The following is a 25,491-nucleotide window of genomic DNA, read 5'->3' on the forward strand; positions in this document are numbered from 1 at the left end:
AATGGGCTGATTCAACTAACAAGTCCCTGCTATCTCCCCTATACAGTCTAATGTTTGATGGAAACTATAATATATATTTCTACTTAAGGAATGATAGCAATGGTAAGAATTTCCCTGAGACCATTCTAACAAAATAGCCATATGGATGGCTGTGTAATGTCACAGCTGCCAACAGCAAGAGGAACTTTTATTGAACACTTTCCATGTGCCAGGCGCTATGCTAAGCACTCTACATGCATTACTTCATTTGATGCTGCAGCACCCTAGGAAGGAAAGCTGTATAGCCCTATTTAACAGATGAGGAAAGCTTGTGCAGAAAATTAAGGACGTTGTTCAACAGCACACAGCTATTAAGAGGCAGAGCAGAGAGGTAAATCCAAGTCTTATTCAATCCAGAATCCATGCTTTTTATACCATACCTTTACGCCCCCCCTCCCAGCCCTCTCCTGGCTAATGTGGAAAGTGTAGGATCAGATAAGAAGGGGAAGCCAGCCCTAACTCAAGACTTCAACAAATTTCTAGGGCTTTATTATTAACTCTCTGTTGTTCTATTTTAGAAATCACGTTGGCTCCTAGGAGGGGTCAAAATTCAAGGTGGTTCAGCACAGACAAAGGAGATCTGTGGGGTAGAGGGAAGTACAGCATAATGCTTAAGAGACTTGGCTGTGGGCTCTCTGGCGCTTACGCCTTTGTAATTGGGGCTAGTTCTGTGGATCTTGCTGAGCCTCGCTTTTCTTCATAAGCAAAATGAGTGTATTAGTAGTACATGCCTCATAGAATTACGCTGCATCATGTAAAACCCTTAGCATAGTACCTGGCACATAGTTGGCGTTAATGTAGCTGGAGAGAGAAGGCAAGAGCAAGAGAGAGAAAAGAGAGAATGACAAAGAGACTAAAGAATTTTTTTTCTAGGTCCTGATCCTCATAAGGTTTCATAGGTAACATCTCTTTAGTACCTGGGTAATTCTGTACCTGAGCTTTTTCTGTGAAGTATTCTTTAAATTAAAATCAGGTCCGAGTTAAATCTTTATTTTAATAGTACTAGACTACTGCACTTACACAATCATGAACTGCCGACAGTATATTTGTTAACATTTTAGAAACATTTTGTAAGGGCATGAATCATGAAATGGTTTTCTTGATCTGTTTTTCCTCAGCATGTTACTAAACAGAGAGCAGGTAATCAAGAGTTACCTTGAGACTTTCACACACTAGAGATGGTAATGAGGAGAGGGAACAATTCACTCCAAAGTGCTTTTCTTGAAAGCTAAATGTCAGGAGAGACTAAAGAGTTGTTGTCAGAAAGTCTGTAATGATGAAGCACAAACATTAGCCTTTTCTTCTTTTTTTTTTTTGGATGGCTTGATGTTCTTTTAATGTATGAAAAAAATGTTTGAGCCTAGTGTAAACATGTTTTTGGTCCCTGAATTTTTTTGTTAACATCTTTATTGGAGTATAATTGCTTTACAATGGTGTGTTAGTTTCTGCTTTATAACAAAGTGAATCAGTTATACATATACATATGTTCCCATATCTCTTATGTTCAAATCCTTGGACTGACGTTACGCTTGGTCACTATAGCACCTATATCAGGTCCTGCAATATCTTTTGACTTGAAGCAAGTTTTCCCTTTAACAAAGACCATTAAGTGGTCTGTTAATTAGAGGCACTGGGAGGAACTCAATATCATGTTCATTAAATATTTCTTTTGGAAAAAATGTTAAATGGCCCATAAATGAGAGCATGACCAGGCATTCTCTTTCATCTGGGTCTGGCTTAATGATCAGCTCAGCAGTCATTAAAGTCTGCATGGTAAACCCTTCTAAGTCTGCATCTTTATTCTGTTGTAAGATTAAAGAACAAACTTCAAAAGTCATTTATGGAGATGGAGAAAACCCCCATCTGGCCAGTCTGAAAAAAATATAAATACATTTTTTTTGACCAGGCAAGAACCTTATGTCAGCACTTCTCAGAGTATGTCCCATGGAGTACAAATCCCTTGAGTTATTCCATTGAAAAAGGGTTCTGTGGTCAAATGAGTTGGGGAAGTTTTGCATGCTAGATCTCTACTTCCACATACACACATGAAGATTCACCCTGCACAGTGACATGTTAGAAACTCTAGTAAGTTCTACATTAAAGAATCCTGTTCAACCTTGTGTAAGGTGGCAGTTTCCTCAGAGTACTTGACATAGAACCCTTGCATTGTGCATCATACTACTATCGTAGCATTATGTATTGTATGGAAATTGTCTACTTACCTGCCTACCTACATTAGCTTACATCAGACTGTAAGCTTCTGGAGAACAGAGATCCATATCTTATTTATTTTTTATTTCTTATGTGAACACAATTTCTGGAACAGAGTGGGTCCTCAATAAATAGTTGGAAAGAGAACCGAACTCTCAATGAATATGTGTTGATGGCAAGGAAGAACAATGTAAATACATCAAAGGAAGAAGGAAGATTAACTGTTTCTGCCTTTGAATCATATAAACCATAATCTCTTATAACCCAGCACCTGTGCAATTGGTCCTGCAAGGAATTTGAATGTGAACACTTAAAAGCAGGAACATCCTGCTGGAGTGGATATAAGGATGCACATAAACACATATATGGCAAGTCTGGTTTGGGGCTTTTTATGATGATATTTATTAAAACCAAAAGCTGTAACTCTTTTCTTTGGAACAACTTACATCTCACCATTTCCCTATTCCCAAAGACTGATATGAGGTTTTCCCAGCTCTCTTGATTTTCCTGATCCCTTTCCTGTCCCCCAACACAGCTTCTCCAGCCTCCATTCTGTGCTGTGGTCCATGGAGCACTCACTTCCACATCATAGTCTCCCCACCCACAGGTCCTTCTGGCTTCTCCTACCTTGGTCCTCTTAACCCCTGGGAACCCTCAGCAGCTATTTTCATCTTCTTTTCCCTAAGCTTCTCAGCACAGCTGGACAAAATAAGATTAATCTCTACTGTCCCCTCCAGGCTGCTGGGATCCATGCTGCTGGGAAAGCCTTTTATTCAGATCATCTCTCGCTGACTTCCACTCTCGTTCCCCATGCCAGATATTCAGATCCATTTTCACTCGCAAGTTTCCAAATCGATCCTACCTGCCTCATTCTTAGGATGTGACCTCATGGGTTCAACTCCCAAAAGAATGAAGGCATTGAACACAAACCCCTTCAATTCTGTTCCTCTCTGAATCCTCACTCGCCTCTCTTTGAATCTGACGGTTGGTTTCTCAGTCAAAACCAACTGGTCATCTATACGTTTGATTTCATCGTCCTGCCTCCTCTGGGACCTTATTTCATAAATTGTTCCCTCTCTCATAAATTTTCAATTTCCATTAGTCCTTTGCATGCTGCCAACATATGCTGGTCATACAAATGAACAGCAAACCTTCCTTTCACCTTTTTACCCATTTAAGTTGCCACCCTATCCCATTCCTTTAGTCTTCAAACTCCCTGGAACACGTGTCTTCAATTACTGTCTAGGAACCAGTGCAGTTTCTCATTCTTCAAATCCTTGCCTTCCTCCCCCACTGCTCCCTCAAGGGTTTATCAACAGCAAATATTTCCCATTGATCTTGCTGCAGGAATCATCATACCTGAGAAACTCCTACCCTTCTCTCAAAGTCCATCTCAAGAGCCTCGTCCTCTTTGAATCTTGTATAAGTCATTAATTTGTGTTTTGTTGGGATGAGATTGTATAATAAAAGATCCTAGGTCAGGGCTAGGAAGACTTGGCTTTAAGTCTTGACTCTGGCATGAAATGGCACAAATCAGAATGTCATGTCACCTCTCCATGAAATAAAAACATGTTTTAAGATGTCCACTAAGTCTGTTCTAATTCTTATTATATTTTTAGACATCTTAATGTCGGGAACTGTCTTTTAGTATTGTGCGGCACAGTCCTTGTGGATAACTTTCTCTATTTCTTTACTTCCTCTCGCAATAATCTTCTCATTTTAGCAAAAAGTGAATGAAATTTGTCTGTGATTTGGATTTCTGCTTTTAAAATCTTCCTTTTCACTTTGCCCTTTAATAATGAAAATGAAACTAGATGTAAACTATCTAGGGTTCTAAAATTTTTAAAGACAACACTTAACAGTTCGCTTGGATAGAAGAGCAGGTCTAGTAAGTTTCTGGAGAGATTTATAAATAGGTGGCTATTTAATGACAAGACACCCTGCTATAAAGGGACTAAGGAATCAGAAAACCAATGTGTAGATAAGATACATGAGAAAAGATGAATTTCCTATCACATTTCATGATGTCTGAGAACATTGGGAAATGGCTGCTTCAGGATATTAATGTTCCAGCATAATTAAAGCAGGGCAGCTGAGTGCAAAGCAGAAATTGCAAGGTCATTAATTTCTGACACAATAATCAACACATTATAGAACAGATTAGGGTGGTTCCATACACAGAGCCAGGAAAATTATACTGTCAAGTGGAATATGTTTTAATGTGAAATTGGATAGAGGAGCGAAGTATGGAAAAGGAGCATGCTGTTGAGTTTTTCCAAGCAAAACTCAGCGTCAGCTGTCAGTCCAGGAATTATAAATTACTTTAAATATGAGTAAGGCAGAGTTGAGATACTCTGACTTTCCTTCTCTTTCATTTCCTTTCAGATAGTTGTTGTTGGGTTTCTGTGTTTCATGTCAATTTATAGGGAAATGACTGGAAAGACTGATTAGCACAACTGGTAGTTGCTAACACACAGCTTACATGAATGTGGTGTTTATGTCAGTGCATTCTTTCATGACTTTCCCAAGGAATTAATTTCATAGAATATGGCTGGATTACCATGTTTGTCCCAGCACCATGGAGATATCTGGGACATTCTTGCCCCATAGTCTTATTAGTAAGCTTAATCAAGCAAAAATGTATTCCAAAGATTGTTTATAAACCTAAAAACACTACCTCCCTCCACACTTCCAGATTCCTAATCTTGTATTTCACAGTCTCACGATGGCTGCCTTTATAGGGAATCTTTTCCCGGGTTTTTTGGATGAGGCAACACTGACTAATTTGCACTTTGAGATTCTCTGGGGATCCTCTGGCTTCCTGAGCTCACAGACCAGGTATTTGCTGGACACTCTAGGTATAAGCTCAATTCACTTACTTTGAAATCGACAATTCACACATTAGTAAAGACTCGCTACTTTCTCCCACAGAAGAATACCTTATTTCCTTTTGCATAGATATCCCCACCTTTTTCTCCCTCCCTTGTGTGGCTTTCTCTGGGTATTCTGTGCTCTGTCTTTGCAGTATCTACATCTAGTAGAAGTCTCTCTCCAGGTAGTCAACAAGCTACATCCCTATGCATCTCCCACCACACCCTGAAGGGTCATGAGCTCCTATTTTCTGTTCAACATTGGCTTACATGTGAATGTAGGCAATGCTCAGGACGCATTACTATTTGTGGCCTGCCTATTTCATCTCAGTCTCTACACCAAGACATCTAGTTCTCCCTTAGTTTCTTTCTCCAAATAAGGATTGCCTAATAAACATATCTGAAAGGCAAATGTCAAGCCAGAAAAAATAGTTTGCAACGTATATGACAGACTCCTAATACATTTAAGCTTTAAATTTAATATATCAATAAGCAAAACATGAACTAAGAAGTAGGAAGGTGGGCAATGAATATATACAGGCAAGTCAGAAAAAAAGAAATATTACTGGAAAATAAATGCACAAAGATGTCCAACTTCATTTATAATCAAAGAAATTTAAAAAGTAATAAAATAGCACATTTGTCTATCAAATGGATAAAGATATATATTTTTTTTTGATAAAGATATTTTTAAAACATAATACTCTGGAGTATGATATTTATATTAATAGCTGCATTCATACTGCTTGTATTGTTCAGTTTATCAATTAAAAAATCTTTCACTTTAGGCCAAAAATATATAGATGTATATATAATATAAGAGTTATATATATACTTAAATTTCATTTATTAAATATTTATATATATATAATTACATATTTAAGTATATTATGTATAAAACATTGCCCTGGAGAGGTGAGTATTCAAGGAAATAGGATTCTCGTAAGCTCTAGTGTGAAGGTAAATTGATATAATATTACTAGATGACAATTCAATTACCTGTATCAAAAAGAAAGACCCCAAACATGCATATCCTTTGACATAACAATTCTAATTCTAGGAATTTATCATAAGGAAATAATCATGGTTATGCACAAAGGTTTATCTACCAATATTCATCACAGCAATATTTGTAATATTGCAAAATTGGAAACTGCCCAATTATCTATCAGTAGGGCTTGGTTAAATAAGTTGTAACACAGCTAAAAAGGGCTTAACATTATACAAGTTTTTAGCCACAGCTCTGCCTCAAGTCAGGATCTCCGCTTTGCCCTGGGAGTTAATGAAAATAAGACCCACACTGTCTCTATGTCTCATACATGAGCAGAGTGAAGTCATTATTCCTGTTTGGATATTAGCTAAAGTCACTGTCTTCTCCTGACCCAGAGAAATTCATCCAGAGCAGGGGTGAGCCCTTGAGAGTCAAGGCAAAGACATAGATTCCGGCTTTTTTTGCAATTGATTGTGTTCTCCAAGTCTTCTGGTAGGACTGATGTTTTATATCTCCATCCACGTGTCACAATAGGTCTGTATTATGATGTTCATCCTTGGGCATGACAATTAAATTGATGATTACATTACATTGCTCAGGGAAGTGTTTGACCAGGGGTCCTCCCTAAGCAAGGTGGGCTGGAGATAAACCACATTGTATGTCCAGGAAGGCATTCACACCTGTTTCCTTTAGTGACGATGAAAGGCTTATAGGAAAATTTTATATAATAATGTTCTCGTTATTAGGGTGTGAAATTAGATCCTAAAACACTAAAAATGATACCATCTCACCTTTAGTTCTAATGTTCATTTTTTCAGAGGCTTTTCATGTTTATTTTCCATTTAGACCCTCAATACTAATTGTACAGGATTGTGCAGGATCTATGTCCCACAAAAAAAAGAGCATGAATTTTGGAGTCAGACAGACCTCACTCCCAAAACAAAGGAAAGGAGGTGAAAATGGGTGCAAATGAAGATAAGATTGAAGGTGTGGATGTGGGGAGTTGAGGGGATTCTTTCCTATGGGCTAAATTTTCCATGTGGAGCAGACATAAGGTCATGGGCTAAGAAAGAGAAGGACATCAGTGAAGTGAGGGAACACCTGCTGTGGAGAGGTGGGGTTACTGCCTACGAGGAGAGGTTTCAACACTCACCAGCCCTGAAATTCAGTCACGATCTATGTAAGATTCAGGTTCTGGTGCCAGGTGATGGAGAACTCTTTATAAACATACATAAGGCAAAATGACAGGAAGCTAGTTATAATATAAATACAGGTCAAAGACATACTTGTCCTCTGCTATTAATTGGGGAGTTTCAAGCCTTTCAGAATCATATTCTAAAATACCTAAAGCAAAAAGGAGAAAATGAGCAGATTGGTATAATGAAATATGCTCTATCAGATATTCGGAGTGTCATGTTTCATGGCCGGGTCTACAGCTAGCTGTTATATGACCTTGAGCTCATAGCATAGGGTCTCTGGGCCTTTTCCTCATTCTAAAAATTATCTGATTCTGAGGTCTCTTCTGGAAACTCCTTTTCCTTTTCAGTGACCAAATGATTTGAAAATAATGCAGATTTCTGAAATCAGTGAGTTGAGAGATCTGGGTATTTACCACACAAATAGCAATGAAAAACTTTGGCTGCTGTTGTGCAAATCTAGCACAGGGTGCCCTCTACCCTAAAATGGAAGGCTCTTATGAGCAGAAGGGCTCATGCTGGGTAAAGCCGGAAGCTGTTCAGTCTTTGTTGCTTGTGAAAGCCAAGAGCTGAATTAAATCAGATGGGTCTTTAAAAAAAGAAGAAACAAAACAGATGGATCTTTTAAGAAAAAAGTGTTGGTCAGCTAAAGACTTATTTAAAAACACATGGTCATTCTGCCTTTTGTGGTATCTGAAGACCAAATATAGTATCTGCAGGAGGCATGCTGTTACGGTTTAGCAACTATTTCCCCAAACATGGCTGGGATTCTAAAAATACTAAAGTCTTATACTCATTTTTCTAGATAAAGCTCCACTCAGCCTGTCTTTAGGGATTTGTGAAAATTCCACCCTTTTAGCCAAGTGTCTAATGTCAGAATTTTTGTTTTGCTTTATGTTTTTAAAATTCTCTTACAACTTATTGTCAAACAGTTAAATGAATGCAGTTGCATTACATAGTATAGTATATCCTGCAGTTGTGTCAAAAGCATCTTAATGAAGGGCTCTGGAATTCCACTGACTGGATTATAGTAATTTTGTGAGTAATTATTCCACCAACTCTGCAGTCGCCATATCCAAATTTATCTGTGCAAATGATTCCAAAAGATTTCAAACCTCGTCAGAATAGAAGTTAAATTTAACCCAGAATCAAACCCTCTGGTAAATTGTTGAGGTCCACTGCTTATAACAAGAACCTAACTAGGTTCGTTTTCGAACATGGGTAATTTATGGTATTGTTGGCATAGGATTGAAATGTTTCCATGTGAAGATAGGAGGCCATTTCTGGAAACTATCATTCACATACTAATTATAGGCCCAGCTGGGGCTCTTCAATTGGTAAAGTAGGTGGTGGATTAACCCAACAGCCTGGCCAGCGATGTCTCTCTGGAAGGCCATGAAACTACTTTAAAAGTCAGTGTTGAGCTCTTTAATACCAACGATGTTTTTTTAACTACACAACAAAGGTTTGTGGTTCCCTGCAAAAGCTTTCATTTCTTCCCTCCCTCAGCAAAGTCCTATTCATTGTGTTGGGTACCACTTAAACTATGACACTTCATAAAGTTATAATGAGTAACCCTAATTATTTTAAAACTCCGGCCTGATTTGGTTTGGGAAAATAAGTTCCTGACATATCTGTTTCTCTGCTTTTTCTTTCCTATGTGCTTTAACCAGGAACTTTTCTGGACTTTTACAGGTTTAGGGGCAGTTCAGCCCCTCTGAGTAACCCAGCCTTGTGGCTGCGTTTCTGTACAGACTCTCTCTCCACCCCACTGTCCCCACCCACTGGGAGGGAAAAACTTTAGGAGAGAATTAAAATTTGTATACCATGAGGAAAGTTTTCTCGGTTACCCTTAGGATTTGCTCCCTGTCATTATGTTATTTTGAGGGAGTAGATCGTTCTTTTTTGAAAGGGAGGCAAGTGAAAACAAAGAAGATACTCTATTGCCCTTTGACAATTTGCAGTTTTCTGAAGCAGGAAATTGGAAGAGTGAAGCCCTGATCATCTCCAGGATGATTATTCAGCTGGAGTGTCAATCCATCTCCCTTGCTTTTTTGCTCCTTTGCCTTTTCTTTCCAGGGCTTGAGGATATTTCATTGCTCCTTAGAACTACCACCTGGTGATGTGCAGAGGAAAAGAAAACTAATTCAATCTAGCCTGCTTTTAAAATGTAAACAACTGTCCTGCCCTGAGTGGGAAGAATTAACAGGTTGAAATTGACAGAGAATCCAAAAAGGAGGTAACAGATCTGAAAGTTCCTCACATAGGGACTACACATAATAGAAATTTAGCAAGTGGGGTTTGATAATCCACATAGCAGTTTTCTACCACCCTTGACTGGTGGTTCTCAGCCAGAAAAAATTTTGCCCTGGCCCCCCTCCCCAAAGGGACATTTGGCAGTGTCTGCAGACATTTTTGATTGTTATAACTTGGGGGTGATATTGGTATCTAGTGGGTAGAGACCAGGAATGCTTAACATCCTGCAATGCACAGGGCAGTCCCCTACAACAAAGAATTATCTGGCCCCAAATGTCAATAGGGCTGAGATCAGAACCCCCTGCTGTAGATAAATGAGCATGTGCAATGTCTAATTTTAATATGATAAGAAGTAAGTTAAATCATGTTTTTGATCCTTACTTGACTATATTTAAAATTATTTGTTTGCAAATATGTATTTATAGCTCTCTCCATTCACTGCCTATTTGTATTTCCAAAGTTGGTCTAGCTAAGTTTTCTCAACAATTAATATTCTCTATCAAAAAAATTTTAAAGTATCACTAGTCCCTAAGGACTGGAACCTTTAGTGCACTGAAACAAATTCATTTACACAAATCTAATTTGCCCCTAACTTTTAAGAGATTTGCATAAAATCAAGAACACCTGTCTAAGGGACAGCAATTTACTTTGTCCCTCTTCTCCCTTCTTAAATAGATATTAGTATACATTCAAGTTGCCTAAGATCTTTTTCCCAGTCTTTAGAGATATTCTGTTTACTTTGAAATACTGCCGAAAATGAAATAAACACTGTTTTAAAAAAAAGAGCTATAAATAAACAAGAGGTTAATCCCCTTAAGAATTTAGACCATGGGCAATTTCCTTCTTGTCACATTCTTAATGGGACCCAGGGACAGAGTTCTTAAGAACAGACCGAAATGTTTGGCTTTCTCTTCGCCTGTGTCAGCCAGGCCCAATCCTCAGCTTACCCAGTCACCAACTACCCTAAAATAACCTCTCCACCTCAAGAGGCCCTCAAAATGCAAGATGGCGGCACAAGAATAGGAGATGACATTATCAGCATTATTTATGGCAGGGTGGAAATCCAACGTGTTAGACCAAACAAGCTGAGCTTGTCACGTTTCTTTTGTGTGGTGGAATGCTGATAGACAACTGCCAAACAGATCTGAGGTTTGAGGCCATAGTTTGAATCTAGTACATAGCTGACTGGCTTTGTGGCTCTTTTATCAGAACAACATGTGGTCTGGCCAGTATTCTAAGTGTAGAAAGAGTTCTAAGATAGGAATAACCTAGTGGCCTGCTGTTGTCCGGAACATCTTTAGCATTTCACTTAACCCACTGTGGCAGTTCACAGATTTGTTTGGAATGTCCAAAAGGAGCCAGGAAGCTTTATCCAGTGGAACTTTCTGCAATGAGGAAATGTTACATATCTGCCATAACCAGCTCACTTCATCACTGGCTCTATGTGGCTATTACGCACTTGAAATGTGATTAGTGCACCTAAGGAAATGAATTTTAAATTTTATTTAATTTTCATTTAAATAGCCACATGTCCTCGTGGCTACTATAATAAACAGTGCCAATCTGAAAAACAGTAACTCATTATTCCACATCTTCATAATAGATATCTTGATTCCTTCTTCTTTTCTATCAATTATAAATATAGCAAAATTAAAGAATGTTTAGAAAATGAAAGGAAATTCTATTCAATACCCGTAATTTCATGAACCTAACAAAATTGTTATACATTTGGTAAATTTTCAAGGTTTTTTTCTATGTATTTTTAGATGAGTTCTATATAATTTATCTTATTTTATTTTGCTTTATTTTAATTTTATCTATTATAACCAGCTTTTTTTCACTTAACATTATGAGAGGAATATATTTCTCTACTACTAAATAATATTCACAAGCTATCAGAGTTAATGATTGCCTATTTCTTAGATTGTAGCACCATGATTTGTGTATTTCCTCTGTTTTTGAAATCTTGGGTTCTTTCATTTGTTTGCTTCCTTGCTTGCTTGGTTTTATGGTCATTATAAAATAATGCTGTAGTAAACATGTGAAAGCATGTTTACATTTCTCCTCTTTAAGATACGTTTACCTGCCAAATGTTTGAGTTTTGTTTAGGTAATAAGTTACATGGTGAATCATTTCACTACCACAGAATCATTTTGAAAAAGTACTTTTTCACTATTCATGTCAAAAATAGACTTTAAAGAAGAGAAACGAAAAGAAAGCCAAGTCTTTTCTCGCTGCAGCACAATTAATTCAGTAAATTACGAGACAGATTACTATTCCTTCCCATAGAACAGGAAGAATTGCTGATAAAATGTAACTGTACTCAGGGCTGATGCCATAGACCTCTGCTTTGCAAATGGGGAACAAGTTCCCACGCATAAATCCTATAAGTAAAATATTTTACATAGTCAGATCATCTCTAGAATTTATAAAGATAAGAAAATTAATGGAAGTTAAATTTAAAAACCCAAAACGCCCTTTTTATTTTGTTCCTTGTAAATATATATAGTTATATATTATTACATCTCCAAACTATCCTTTTTATAATTTAAAGTGATATGAATACAGTCCAAGTAAACTTTCACACATCTTACGATTAGGAGTTGTTCTGAAGATATTGGCCTAAGACATTTTATATTTTGCATAGTGATAAACTGTCATGAGATTTTTCAGTTTCTTTTTAAATAAATTCTATATTCTGGTGGCTCTGATCATTAAAGAGCAAATAGATCCTATTGATAACACAGATAAATTGAAGACATAGCATACTGAATATTAGAACCTAAAAAAAATCAAATGTTCTCATTATTCATAATTTGGGTTGTACTTTCTGTAATATCTCTTTGTCTTTTTTGAATTAAGATTTGTATTTGAGGGATTGGCCATGGACTGAATGACCTTGTGCTCATTAAACATTAGGTTATACCTGTGAAGCAGCTTTGTAAACTGCAAAGTACAGTGAAAATCTAGTATAAATGTTTTGAAAAGTGCTCTTTGCTCATCCTATACATGAAAAGGAGACTTTTAAATTGGCTTAATGGAAAGAAATCCAAGACTTTTCTCTCTCTCTTTGGCACAGTGAATTTAATAATTTATAGTAGAGATTTATTTTTCCTTCACATACAACAGTAAAAATGTTTGGCCTGATAAAATAACTGCATTTAGGGCTTTTATTAGTGATAACACTCAGGGACATAGATCTTTACTTTGGAAATGGAACTTGGGTCTCCAGATAGCAAATCACTGGGACTTTGTTCACTCTATGAATGAAGCACATTGCCAGAAAGTCACTTCCAAAAAATCAATAGTGTGTTTACACTGGAAATGTTTGTAAAAAAGCTTGGACTGCCATCCACCCTGTATGCACTTTGTGGATTATCTGGGGAAAATATTTAAAAGTTGACTGGTTTTCCTCTGCCACCTAGTTAACTTCTTGCTTTCCTCTCCCAGTGTTTTAAAGAATGCAAACTAAGTTCAGCATTAGTGTACACAACATATCATTGTGAGCTTGATTCTGCTGAAAAAAATAAGAGAAGTAGTCCCAGGGTCATATATAAATGGTTAACCATTACTCATGCCACTGTGATCTGTGGTTCACAGACAATGAAGAGGTGCCTGTAGTTTGCTTCTGCACATCTGTTGTGTCAAGTACATCCCAGGTCGTAAGAGTTTCCAATTTTCAGTTGACAGAACTCACAGTTTTACTTTTCTGAATTGCAGGTGGTTTTCATGAGCCTGTGCAAAAGTTTTTGGGACTGTGGACTTGTAGCCCTGGATGACATTACAATAGAATTGGGAAGCTGCTGGTCTCCAGGTAAGAGGGCGGTCATTTCAGCTTTCTTTTGTCTCCCTGGCCGATTCATGGCATGTCCTGTTTCTCTCAGAACATACCACGTACATTTAATCTGTGCTAGTCTGTCCTTTGCTTTTCTTGCCAGAAGTGCCTCTCTCATTTAGAAATGATGCCTTGAATGCAATGTGTGACTTTGTACATATGACTTGACCTCTGTATCTTCATCTATAAGAGAGGTGGTAATACCTACCTGAAAATTGGGGATAATACACATAAATTCCCTAGTGTAGGACCTGGCACAAAACAGTGCTTTAAAAACAAATACCTTCTATTATAATTCCTTTTGTTATTATTATTGTTGTTGCCTCATATGCATGCAGATTTTCAAGAAATATTGATGAAATTGTTATTATACATAGACTAGGCTAAACATATCATTTCTAAATGATAATAAGTAAATATTTTCCAAGTGAATTAAATGACAGTGGAACAATGGAGCAAGCATTGATGATAGTGACAAATATTGTGGCTGTGTGTTGGACATTATGTCTAATGAGAAAATTGTGCATACCTCAACCCAAATCATTGGTTTCTATCTACTAATTACCATTGCATCCTAAGTCTCAGGGTATCCATTTCTTTAACAAACAGGCAAATTGTGGCATCAATTTGGCACCAGAGAATAATCTCCATGTTTATTTAATTAAAAGATAATTTGTTTCTAGTCGATTTGTGTGGCACTGCAAGAACAACATAAAACAAGATAAAAATCTCTACACTCAAGAAGTAGAAAAGGGAATGAGGCTTCATTAGCTTGTAGTGTATATAAAATAAAATGAAGTAAAATAATTATCATGCAAGAGATGGAAAAGATAGGCTGTTTTTTAGAGAATCTAGATGTAGGGAGGTACAACCAAAGAAGTCCCCAGGAAGTTGGGAGGTGACACCACTCTAATAATAATCATTATTACAGTTATTGAAGATAGCACCCAAAGACATAAACATTTGTTTTTGGAAATGGAAAATAAGCCTCCAGGTAGCAAAACACCAAGTTCTAATATATATTTAGCTAATATTTATTGAGAACTTCATGTTCTAAATATTTTACATACATCATCTTATTTAAGCCTCACAACCCCCTGAGGTGGATACCATTAATATTCCCACATTACAAATAAGAATGCTGAGGCAGAGAAAAATTCAGTAACCTGCTCCACGCATATTAAGCTATGTCTCCAAAATCACATTTAATTCTTTCACATTCCCCCCCTCCTCCAAAGCAGCTATAGAGTTGCTCTGAGGATTCCCTTCACTCATTCTGGATTTCTGAAGAAAGCTCCTGCATGCCGTTTTATTATTTTTATGTTTCCATAAAGGCAACATACCTCCAATTATCAGAGCTTTATAAGCTCATTCACACAAATAAATTCACAAGTCAGAGAAAGTTTCTTTCTCAAAGTATTCCCATACTTTTGGATCTAGATTTCTGATTGTTCTCTGCCTGTCTGGCAGAACCTAGGGTGGAGTCCAGCCTCTAGCTGGAGGCACCAGCGTGGCTTAGGTGGGCTTCTGGTGAGGGGGCTGCCTCTTCATGTGGGACATGTGGCCAGACGACACCCATACGTGCAGCACGTGCTTCCAGTGAGCCTTGGAATATGTATTCATTGAAAGAGCCTCAGCAATCGCAACACCTGCTGTTTCCTTGCAGAGAAGCTTACAACTCCACCTGGAGAGTGTACTTTCGAACAAGATGAATGTGCATTTACTCAGGAGAGAAGGAACCGGAGCAGCTGGCACAGGAGGAGGGGAGAAACTCCTACCTCCTACACAGGACCAAAGGGAGATCACACTACTGGGGTAGGTGAGTTATGCCACATGGTGCTGTTTCCTAAGGAAACCAGAAATAGCATTCTAGGGGTCATTTACTGCATTTTGAAATGGGAAAAATGATGTGTCTAGAATGAACTGCACGTGGGATGCTACACATGTGGGGTAGGTAATTCAGTATGTGCATTTAAAATCATTCTTTCTGTTTATTACATTGCTTATATATCTTGCTGCAAAAAGGATTTAAAGAGCTTACAAAGATATGCACACAAAGATAATTTAATTAGAGGTAGGTTTAAAAATAAAAGAGAGATGGACAAAAATGAAAAAAAAGTATATGATGATCTAAACTTAAGCCCAGGACTGAGACCTAGTATAGAAATATGCTGGCAGACAGGGGAGGAGATATATCAGTTTGAGTCCTCACTTTCTAGAAACTGAAAAAGATGGAAAACTCATCTGTAAAACATGATTTACAGTGTTCTTAGGATAGAAACAGATGAAGCAGTCAATCAATGGGTGGAGGCAATAAGGAGGTGCATTTTCTGTAGAAAATGTATAAACTACAATAAACTAGGCTAAAAGTTGATCTACTTCTTATTATCACCATGTGTCAGCAATTGTAAACAATGTCAGTGATAAAAATACTCCCTAAAGAATAGACCTTTCTCACTGACCCTCTCAATTTTACTTGGTATACCAGTTGGATAACAGCACATCATTTGGTCCAGAAAAAAAGAACTATCCCTGGTACTAAGATTATAGAGATATTTCCTGAAGGGTCCTTACAGAGAGTTGCATAGTACTGTTTCTTATGGTCTACCTCAAGATAAGTCTAGGGAATAACACCACAGAGCAACCTATAGCACAACCTGTTTATTGAATTGGCTTAATTTGGTAGGGTGCAATCAGGAACAGCTTTGTTTTTTCTTTCCAACACTCTCTTCAAACATACCCTAGAGAATTCTCCCTTCCCCACCCCTTGGCAGATCCCATAGCTTCTCAGTCTGGTTGAGGTATAGGAGCCGTCACACATTCAGGTATGTTAAAAAGTCCAATTCAAATTAAAACTTCAGTTTCTCATTCAATCAAATCATCTTTCTCCCTCAGCATGGGCCTGATTCATAGTTTGGAGATGACAAAAGGGAAGACTCTCTGTGCTTTAACTGTGTTTAACTTCCTCCTCTGCCCCTCATCTTCATGATCATTTAGCCAGGGTGAGTGGAGGAGGGATTAAAAGAAAATAACTTTTAAAATGTTTGGTGCTATTTCAAATTCTTTCTTGGATATTGAATACCTTCTGTTATGACAGATATCTAAATACTGGCTCTTTGGAGAAGGTATCTAAATCCTGCCTCTTTTGCATCTTACCATTTTTGGCACTGTACTCTCTGGCTGATCTCCTATGGCTCTTCCCCTAGCGCTTGCACTACAGAGGTACAACTCACACAGATTTTCTGCTTACGTTCCTCCTGGCAGTTTTGACTTGGGTCCTTTCGAGAGCCTTTGGTTCCAGCCACCTTCCCAGTGAGTATCCATTTGGCCTCGGATCCTAAATGCACCTTTGCCTGACTAAGAAGAAGATGTGCAGCTTGGTCCTCCCACTGACCTCTCTCTCCTTCCTATTGCTTCAGAGAGTCTGGGACAGTGTTGCATCAGTTAGGGATGCTGTTGAAGAGATTCAGCCTTGGTTCGATCAGGTTCCAGCACTGAGTAGAAGATTCTAAGAGAGCTCTAAGAGTGTGTGAGACTATATCTGGAAAGACAAGGAAGTTAAAAAAGATGATAAAAAAGACTTGTATATGTTAGGACTATTTTGGTTGGGAACAGTTTGTTACCCTTTGTAACAGAAAGAAAGGCCATTTCAGGGCTGACTTCAGGCATAACTTGATGTAGGGGATAAAACTATGTCACTGGGATCAGTCTCTCTCTCCATCTCTCTGCTCTGGTTTTTCTGAGTTGGCTCCAATCTCAGACAGGCTCTCCTCTCATGGTAGCAAGAAGCTACAGCAGCTGCAGCCTCATGGCCTTTCAACACTGAATCTAGTGAAAAGAGATAACTCAAACCAACAAACAAAAAATGAGTCTCATTAGCTCTGGTTGGCAGTGTATTGAGGGCAGAGTACTATCAAATTCCTGTTTGAATCCCCACAGGGCTTACTATTGTACCTTATACACTACAGAGGCTCAGAAATGTCCATGGAGTGAACAAATGAAACTACAAGCCTTCACTGATGTATATAAGAATAACTAACCATTTAGTTAGCAAGGCCCCTAGAAAATGTGATAATGGGGAGAAACTAAATTACAAGAGGAGTAGAGAAAGATCAAGAATAAATCAGCTTTAGTTCGAGTCCATTGTAATCACGATGTTGTCTGTATGTATGTTTTTCTGGGGGAGGGAGTTGATAGCTTTTCTTCCATTTCTCAGGAACACCAAGAAGGCTAGCAACAACAGATCTGAGAAGAGGGCCATGCTGTGGTGGACTACCACAGGGGAATTCTCTGGGTAACAGGCCATGCCATGTCTTAGACACAGAAGAGAGGACAAAACAAAAATAGTGAGCAGTGGAGAGAGGGAGTCTCTGAAAAGGAAGGAGGGTCACCAGGCCTGGTTATAACAGACCCACGAACTATGGTGTCAAGGCTCCCCACTCACTAGGTATGAGACCTTAAGAAAGTTACTTAAAATCTCTAAGTCTCAGTGAAGTCATCTAGAAAATGAGAATAATTATAGCTACTTATCTGTTTGCTTACTTCAAAGGATGGTTGAGTTTAAACTTGTTTAACTTGTAGATGACATTCCACCTCCTCCCCATACACAAAATCTATGAAAGTCTTACAAAAGCGCATGCAGTAGAAATTCCATTACTCATCATTTTGCTCCTTTATTTACATTGTTCCTGGTTTAAGGGCACATGTTAGTTAACTTGGTGTGGCTTTGTTTAAAGAAAATTATATGATTGTGTTTGCTTTGTCTCTTTGAAAACTTTGAAGAATGTTTCAGCTGGCTGGGGTGAAACTTCATAACAAAAATTGTAATGCAAAAACTTCTTAGTGTGTTCAATACTTATTCCAAGAAAATAATTGACACAATGTACAACACAGAGAATTCTGTTTTTGTATTAATTTTTTTCCCAGTAAATTGCTTCTAGGATTTGCCTCCTTCTCCATCCTTCATTTCATCTGTTTCAATGCAAACTTCCTAAAGGTTCTCAAGACACCTTTCAATTTTCTAACCATATAAAATGTTTTACAGATTGTATCTTTTTATTCCTATGTACAACAATGCAGAGGGGTAGCAAATTTTGCTATGTGGTGCCCAGGGTACCTACAGATATAGCACTGGAGTTTTATGTCTTGGTTTTGTTCTTTAAGTTACTTTAACAGTTATTCTACTGGGGAAATAATAATATCTAGTGATCATTTATGGAGCGTTTACCACATGCAGGCACTGTGCTGGGACCTTTATATCCTGTCTTAGTCAGTTTGAGTTGCTATAACAAAAATACCATAGACTGAGAGGCTTAAATAATAAACATTTATTTCTCACAGTTCTGAAGGCTGAGAAGTTCAAGATCAAGGTGCTGGCAGATTCGGAGTCTGGTGAGGGCCCACCTCCTGGTTCATAGACAGCAGTCTTCTTGCTGTGTCCTCACATGGCAGAAGAGGCAAGGGAGCTCTCTGAGGACTCTTATAAGGGCACTAATCCCATCTATGAGAGCTTGGCCCTCATGACCTAATCACCTCCCAAAGATCCTACCTCCAATTACCATCATATTGGGGATTAGGATCTCAACATATAAATTTCAGTAAATAAACATTCAGTTGATAACACATCCTTACCACAACTTGTAAAGTATGTGAAAGTGCCCATTTTTCATATGAGAAAACTGAAGGTTGGAGAAGTGCCTTTCCAGGGCCACACAGCAATAAGTGGTAGAGTAGGGACTGAATCTCAGGAATGTTGGGCTCTAATGTCCATATTCTTTCCACACTGCCTCACCACCAGAGTTTCCCAGCCTACATGATAGTAAGAGACCACACATGACCTGGAACAGTTGTGAGAGCTTATACGTGAAAAGCACAATTCTTCACATAGCGTAATCTCACCCCTATTACCCTTTACACCAAAGAGGGGTGTCTGCTCTTGGAAAGGATATATTCAAACTGATGGTAGTTTTAGTTTTAGACATCCACTGAAATGTATCCAGCAGAAAGTATCTAAATTTTTTCTGACCTGTTTCTAGTGTCGGTGAACAAATATTGTCAGTTTAACTCCAGGACTGCAGCCCACACACCCACTGTGTATCCTAAACCTTCAAAGGGTGGCTTCCCCTTTTCCTGGCCTCTAATGGCCTAATGTGGGCTGATATATTGGCTCTCAGATTACAGTATGACAAGGATCACCCATTCAAAAATTAAAGCATAAGCAATTAAAGGCCCTTTAAACAATTGTTTATTTGTTAAAACCACCAGTGTCATAAGCTACATGTGCATAATGTAAGATGAAACATCTTAGAACTGGGGGCAACCATAAATGTTATTTAGTGTAGGGTCTCTACGATCTTGATTTATTCCATATTTTCTGAGGACCCACTATGCATTAAGCACCACATAATTGCCACAGAATTACAATAAGTAAGGTAATAACAGTAAAGTTCTAGAGATGATGGAACCACGCAGAGAGGAACAGTTAGCTCTCCTTGGGAGCGTCTTAAAGAATGAGTGGGAATTCATCAAGAAGAACATCAGGGGGTGGGGAAGCATTTCAGGATGAGGGGATGACAGGTGCAAAGCATGGAGCCATTAAGCAGTATGGCAGCTTCAGGGAACTGCAAGTGATTCTACCTGGCTGCCATGTAGGATACTGTCAACCAGAATTCCCAAGATAGTGAAGTCTGAGACATAGGCTTGTATGCAGGTAGTACATTTGGAGATGTGATCCCAAGGAGTACAAGTGTGGGGCAAAGGCATCAAAGCAGGGAAAGAGGGAGAGCTGATACGAGGATCCATCCCTGACTTGGCCACTGCTGTGACCATCTGGCTGCTTGATCTGGTGGGAACAGCTGAGAAACCATGTTGAAGTATGTCTCAGAGCCATCACCCAGGGGAAGAAAGGGAGAAGCATTTGTCCACAGGTTCCCTTCCTGCACTGGCCAAAGATAAGTGTCCATTCAGCATTGGCTACTCACTCTTCCCTTATTTCTAGGTTACATTTGCATGGGTGCTGAGTGATTCTGCCGAGGGCCAAGCCCAAAATGACTGCACAAAACTCAGCATCAAATACAGGAAGTAACAGGCAGTTGGCATGGGCCTAAGACAAGGCATCTATCAGGTGTATCTGAGTGAAACTGCTTAAAGACTGTGTAGAATTAGTTGTAGTAATGGTAACTAGAATAAGAGACCAGTGAGACAGAAAATCTGTAGTAGTGAACAGAAGCATCTCGTATGGGCACATCTAGGAAAGTGGTGGGAGATGACAGTGGACAGTCAGATGAGAACCAGATCACCAAGAGCCTCGTCTACATGTTAAGGAATTTGCATGTTCACTCTTTGTAGAAAAAGCATTCATTGAAAGGCTTTAAATGGACCATTTTAGTGGTCCCAAAGCAAAATGATGAAGCTTTACTTGATAGTTTTCCCAATAGACATCATAGTAGGCACCACTTTCTTAGCCATCCTGCTTAAGGGCTTTACATCTAACACTATCCTGAACATCTGTCTAAGTGATCACAAAGGTCTGGGAAAATGAGAAGCAGTTCCATCTCAGAAAAAGGCTTGAAACCCTTCTCTAGTGGCTCCCTCATAAAGATGAGGGTAGACAGAGGCAAATTGGGGACGAGAGCCAGGACTCAAACACAGTTCTCTTGATTCCGCCTTCAGCTCAGGTGATACGTAAGGTGAGGTCTTGGGCATTTATATTCAGATCAGCTTGAAAAGAAACAGGCCAATACCATGAATGAATGACTTTTGCTGAATGTTGTACAATATGAAAGAGTATCAGCTTCATAAATCAGAGGCCAGGTTTCAAAAACATTATAAGAAAAAGGATTATCACATCTAACTCCTTTATTAGGATTAGAATTGGTTCTATATCAGGCAGCTTTTAGTGTATAGCAAACACCCCAAAACTTAGTGGCTTAAGATAATAACCACTTATTTCACTCACTATTCTGCAAGGTGGCAATTTGAATAGGGCTGAGCTGGGCAGTTCAGTTCTTGGTTGGGCTCATTCATGCATCTGAAGCCATCTGCCAGGTTAGTGAGGAGCTGGCTAGTTTAGGGGGGGCCTCAACTGGGATAACTTGTTCTGCTAGGTCAGATTCAAAGAGTGAGGAAATGGACTCTATCTCTTGATGGGAGGAGCTGCTGGATATAGGGAAGGAATAATTATGGCTATTTTTGCGAACAATCTACCATAGGTTATATCAACCTTCAAAATGATCCCTCCTGAACGGGTTATTATTGTGGAATCTTGTAAAGTCACTTGCATTGATGGTAGAAGTGCTAAATTTAGCAAGTAAAAGTATCTGACACCCAGTTAAATTTGAATTTCAGATAAACAGTGAATAATATTTAGTAGAAGTATGTCCAGATTTTGGACATAGTTTTGAGTGCAAGTCATGGAAACAAAGAACATTAAAACCAGAAAGGACCTTAGAAAACACATGGCCCAGAGGTTGCAAATTCAGATGCAGTCATGTGTTAGGAAACCATGTCTTTAGCAGGAGAGCTGTTATGTAACAGAGTGTGGTGGGGACTGTGGTTTGCTGATGTATGTGCATCATCTAAAGGTACTCAAAATCAAGTTTTACGAAATTATTGTGATACCTAGATAAGTATCTGCAACCAAGTTTAGCTCAGATGCTCCCAGGTTTTACCTCCTAACTGAGGTTATTTGATTCAACAAACTGACATAGCTAATTAAAGGGGGGTCTAGGACTGGAATCAGATGATCATGACACCCAGTTTTGCACTCTCTTCCTGCACTGAGATGCTTTTCCTTTAGCCTTACTTTGACAACTACTCAGTATTAGTTTAGAACGTGGATTGTAATCCAGGACCCCTAAATACCCATCCAGGGATCTCCTAGATACTGCTAGAAAAGTACATTGCTATTCATTTTTTCAAAGTAAAATACTTACTGAAGTATAACATGTACATAGAAAAGTACTGCAAATTTCCCTCTAAATGCAGTTTTAGCTGTAACCCACATGTTTTAATAAGTTGTTTTTCCCTCTCATTCAGTTCAAAATATTTTCTCATTTCCATTTTGCTTTTTTCTTTTATGCATAGGTTATTTATAAGTGTATTGCTTAATTTCTAAATATTTGGGAATTTTCTAGTTACTGTTTTTAATTTGTTTCTAGATAATCCGACTATGCTCAGAGAACATACCCTTAATGATTGCAATCCTTTGCAATTTGTTGAAATGCCCAAAAAAGGGTCAATTTAGGTAAATGTTCTTTATGTGTTAGAAAATAATGTATATTTTGTTGTTGTATGAAGTGGTCTGTAAATGTTGACTGAATCAAGCTTGTAATCCTCTTCCTATTTTCTATATTTTTACTGATTTTTATCTGTTCAGTTGAGAGGTGTATTAGTTTCCTATTATGATTGTTAATTTATTTCTCCTTTCAGTTCTATGAATTCTTGCTTGTATTTTTTTTTTTTTCAAGAAATCCACTTAACATCCTTTAATTTGGCATTTCCCAAATTTTGTTTTGTGGAAACGTGTTAACATCCTGTAGAACCAGGCAAAGGCTGGCCCAGCAGATCTCTAAGTTCCCTTTCAGCTCAAGTATCCCGTAGTTTTAGGTCTTTAAAAGGCAACAGTAGGAACAAGGAATTTGAAGTCAGAACACTTAAGCTTGATTTCAAGCACTGCCTCTCATTAACTGAAAAACCTGGATAAAGTCAGTCTCTCAGAACCTCAGTCTTCTTATCTGTGAAATGGGGATAATGATGGTATCTGTACCATTATGCTGCTTTGAGGATCACATTAGGTAACTAACGTATGCTAAAGCAATTTATAAACTGGACATGGCAGATATATATCAGCTATTACTATTATAAATTAAGAACAAAACAGAACTAGAAGTTGAACCTGAACAATTTCTTATCACCTAGTCACCTGCTGGAAACTGGTTTCCGACAGCCCTGACTGCTCTTAATACTTCGGAGTAAAGACACATATTTTTTTAAATGGAGCAAATCCCTTGAATTCTTTCTTTTTCTTTTTCAGATCAATACTTTCAACATCATTTCAATTTAGTATCTGTGCCAGGAAAGGAAAGAAATTAAAAACAAACAATGATTTGTTCTTCTATGCAGTGACCCTCCAGTTGAGTGAGTTTGGGGCTTTTCATTCAATGCCAAATGCTGGTGGTCAAATTAAAAACAGAGTACAAGACAAAGAAGACACTGATAGAGAAGAAATTCATTGCAGAGAACCAAATTCCACTACAGCAAATTCAATACAGACAGTCCTAAGACACAGTTCTTCAGCGGGAAAAAATTGTCCTGCTGCATTCAGAACAGCTCTCTTCTCGGGTAGAAGGAATGTTGCTTTTTCACACCTTGTGCTGGTACCTGGTGAGAGTCATCCTGGCCCAGACAACACTTTCCTGTCTTCTGCACATAATAAATAGTATAAATTTATGCCATGAAAAAAAAAAAATCACATCCCAAATTCTTCCACCTGGTTTGTTTATTTTCCTTCTTGGTCTTTACTCAAAACATGACTCTTGGCCAATTCAAACCTATTTGTGCAATGTGTTTAGTTTTTTAAAGAATTGTTTCTTTAATGATACAATGAAGTTGAAGGTCCAGTATTGAGTCTGCATGATGCAACTTTCTTTTTTTTTTTTATTTTTTTTATTTTTCACACACACACACTGTATTTTATTTTTACAAGAGATAAATAGACTGACACCAAGCATTGTACATGGATGACCACAACAAAAGCAACAATGATTGCAATTACCAAACATGAAACACACTCATACTATGTCATAATATTGACATTCAGTCCAGTAATCCTCCACTGCAACAGCTCCTTTACTTTGCAGTGAAAATTGATTTGTATATTCTTTGCCTCTGAGTGCTTGTGGGATTTTTTTTTTTTTAATTCAGACAGAAAGTCACAAAAATTATACTCATCCTCATCAGTTCACTCAGTCCCATGTAATTAATTTTTTTTTTCATCTTGATCTTTTGTTAGCACTTTTATGAGTTCATCAGTTTTTCATTAGAGTTCTGAAAATGCTTATTCATTCAGTTCAGCAGTACAGTCAGTTACCAGAAACCTGTACTTGTCAGAGTCTTTTCCATGAATTTCTTGAAGATGAAACCCTTTTATAGGAACATATTTGCAAAATCATCAGAGTACACCCAGAACTGTCTGTAAATGACAAAAGATTTAAAAATGACCACGGTTAAAGATTTGATGAAAGTTCATAATAATGCAGTTGACAAGAAAATTAGTTATTTCTGAGATATACATTTTAAAGTAATAACTAGGATTATTACTTATAACATTATACCAGAACATATAAGATTTTTAGAAATTTCATGTAATGTCTGAAACATTTATATTAACATATTTCCATACATATTTCCATACAAATACAAATATAAGATTTTTAGAAATTTCATGTAATGTCTGAAACATTTATATTAACATATTTCCATACAAATAACCCAATGAAAGTTTAGTATTAGTTGTTTTGTTTGTTTTTTTATACTGCAGGTTCTTATTAGGCATCAATTTTATACACATCAGTGTATACATGTCAATCCCAATCGCCCAATTCAGCACACCACCATCCCCACCCCACCGCAGTTTCCCCCCCTTGGTGTCCATATGTCCATTCTCTACATATGTGTCTCAACTTCTGCCCTGCAAACTGGCTCATCTGTACCATTTTTCTAGGTTCCACATACATGCATTAATATACGATATTTGTTTTTCTCTTTCTGACTTACTTCACTCTGTATGACAGTCTCTAGATCCATCCATGTCTCAACAAATGACTCAATTTCGTTCCTTTTTATGGCTGAGTAATATTCCATTGTATATATGTACCACAACTTCTTTATCCATTCGTCTGTCGATGGGCATTTAGGTTGCTTCCATGACCTGGCTATTGTAAATAGTGCTGCAATGAACATTCAGGTGCATGTGTCTTTTTGAATTACGGTTTTCTCTGGGTATATGCCCAGTAGTGGGATTGCTGGATCATATGGTAATTCTATTTGTAGTTTTTTAAGGAACCTCCATATTGTTCTCCATAGTGGCTGTAT

General features: G+C 37.9%; 1 protein-coding gene across 3 annotated transcripts in view; it reads left to right on the forward strand.

The window, feature by feature from the left end:
* Positions 1–25,491, forward strand: part of MAMDC2 (MAM domain containing 2) — a 175,593-nt gene that overhangs the window by 117,654 nt on the left and 32,448 nt on the right. For all 3 annotated transcript variants that reach the window (XM_036856677.1, XM_036856676.1, XM_036856678.1), the window contains 2 exons: positions 13,284–13,377; positions 15,065–15,217. In XM_036856677.1, coding sequence (XP_036712572.1) covers positions 13,284–13,377; positions 15,065–15,217 — 247 coding nt within the window. The remainder of the gene's footprint in view (positions 1–13,283; positions 13,378–15,064; positions 15,218–25,491) is intronic.

Source organism: Balaenoptera musculus, chromosome 6 (assembly GCF_009873245.2).
Source record: "Balaenoptera musculus isolate JJ_BM4_2016_0621 chromosome 6, mBalMus1.pri.v3, whole genome shotgun sequence".
NCBI lineage: Eukaryota > Metazoa > Chordata > Mammalia > Artiodactyla > Balaenopteridae > Balaenoptera > Balaenoptera musculus.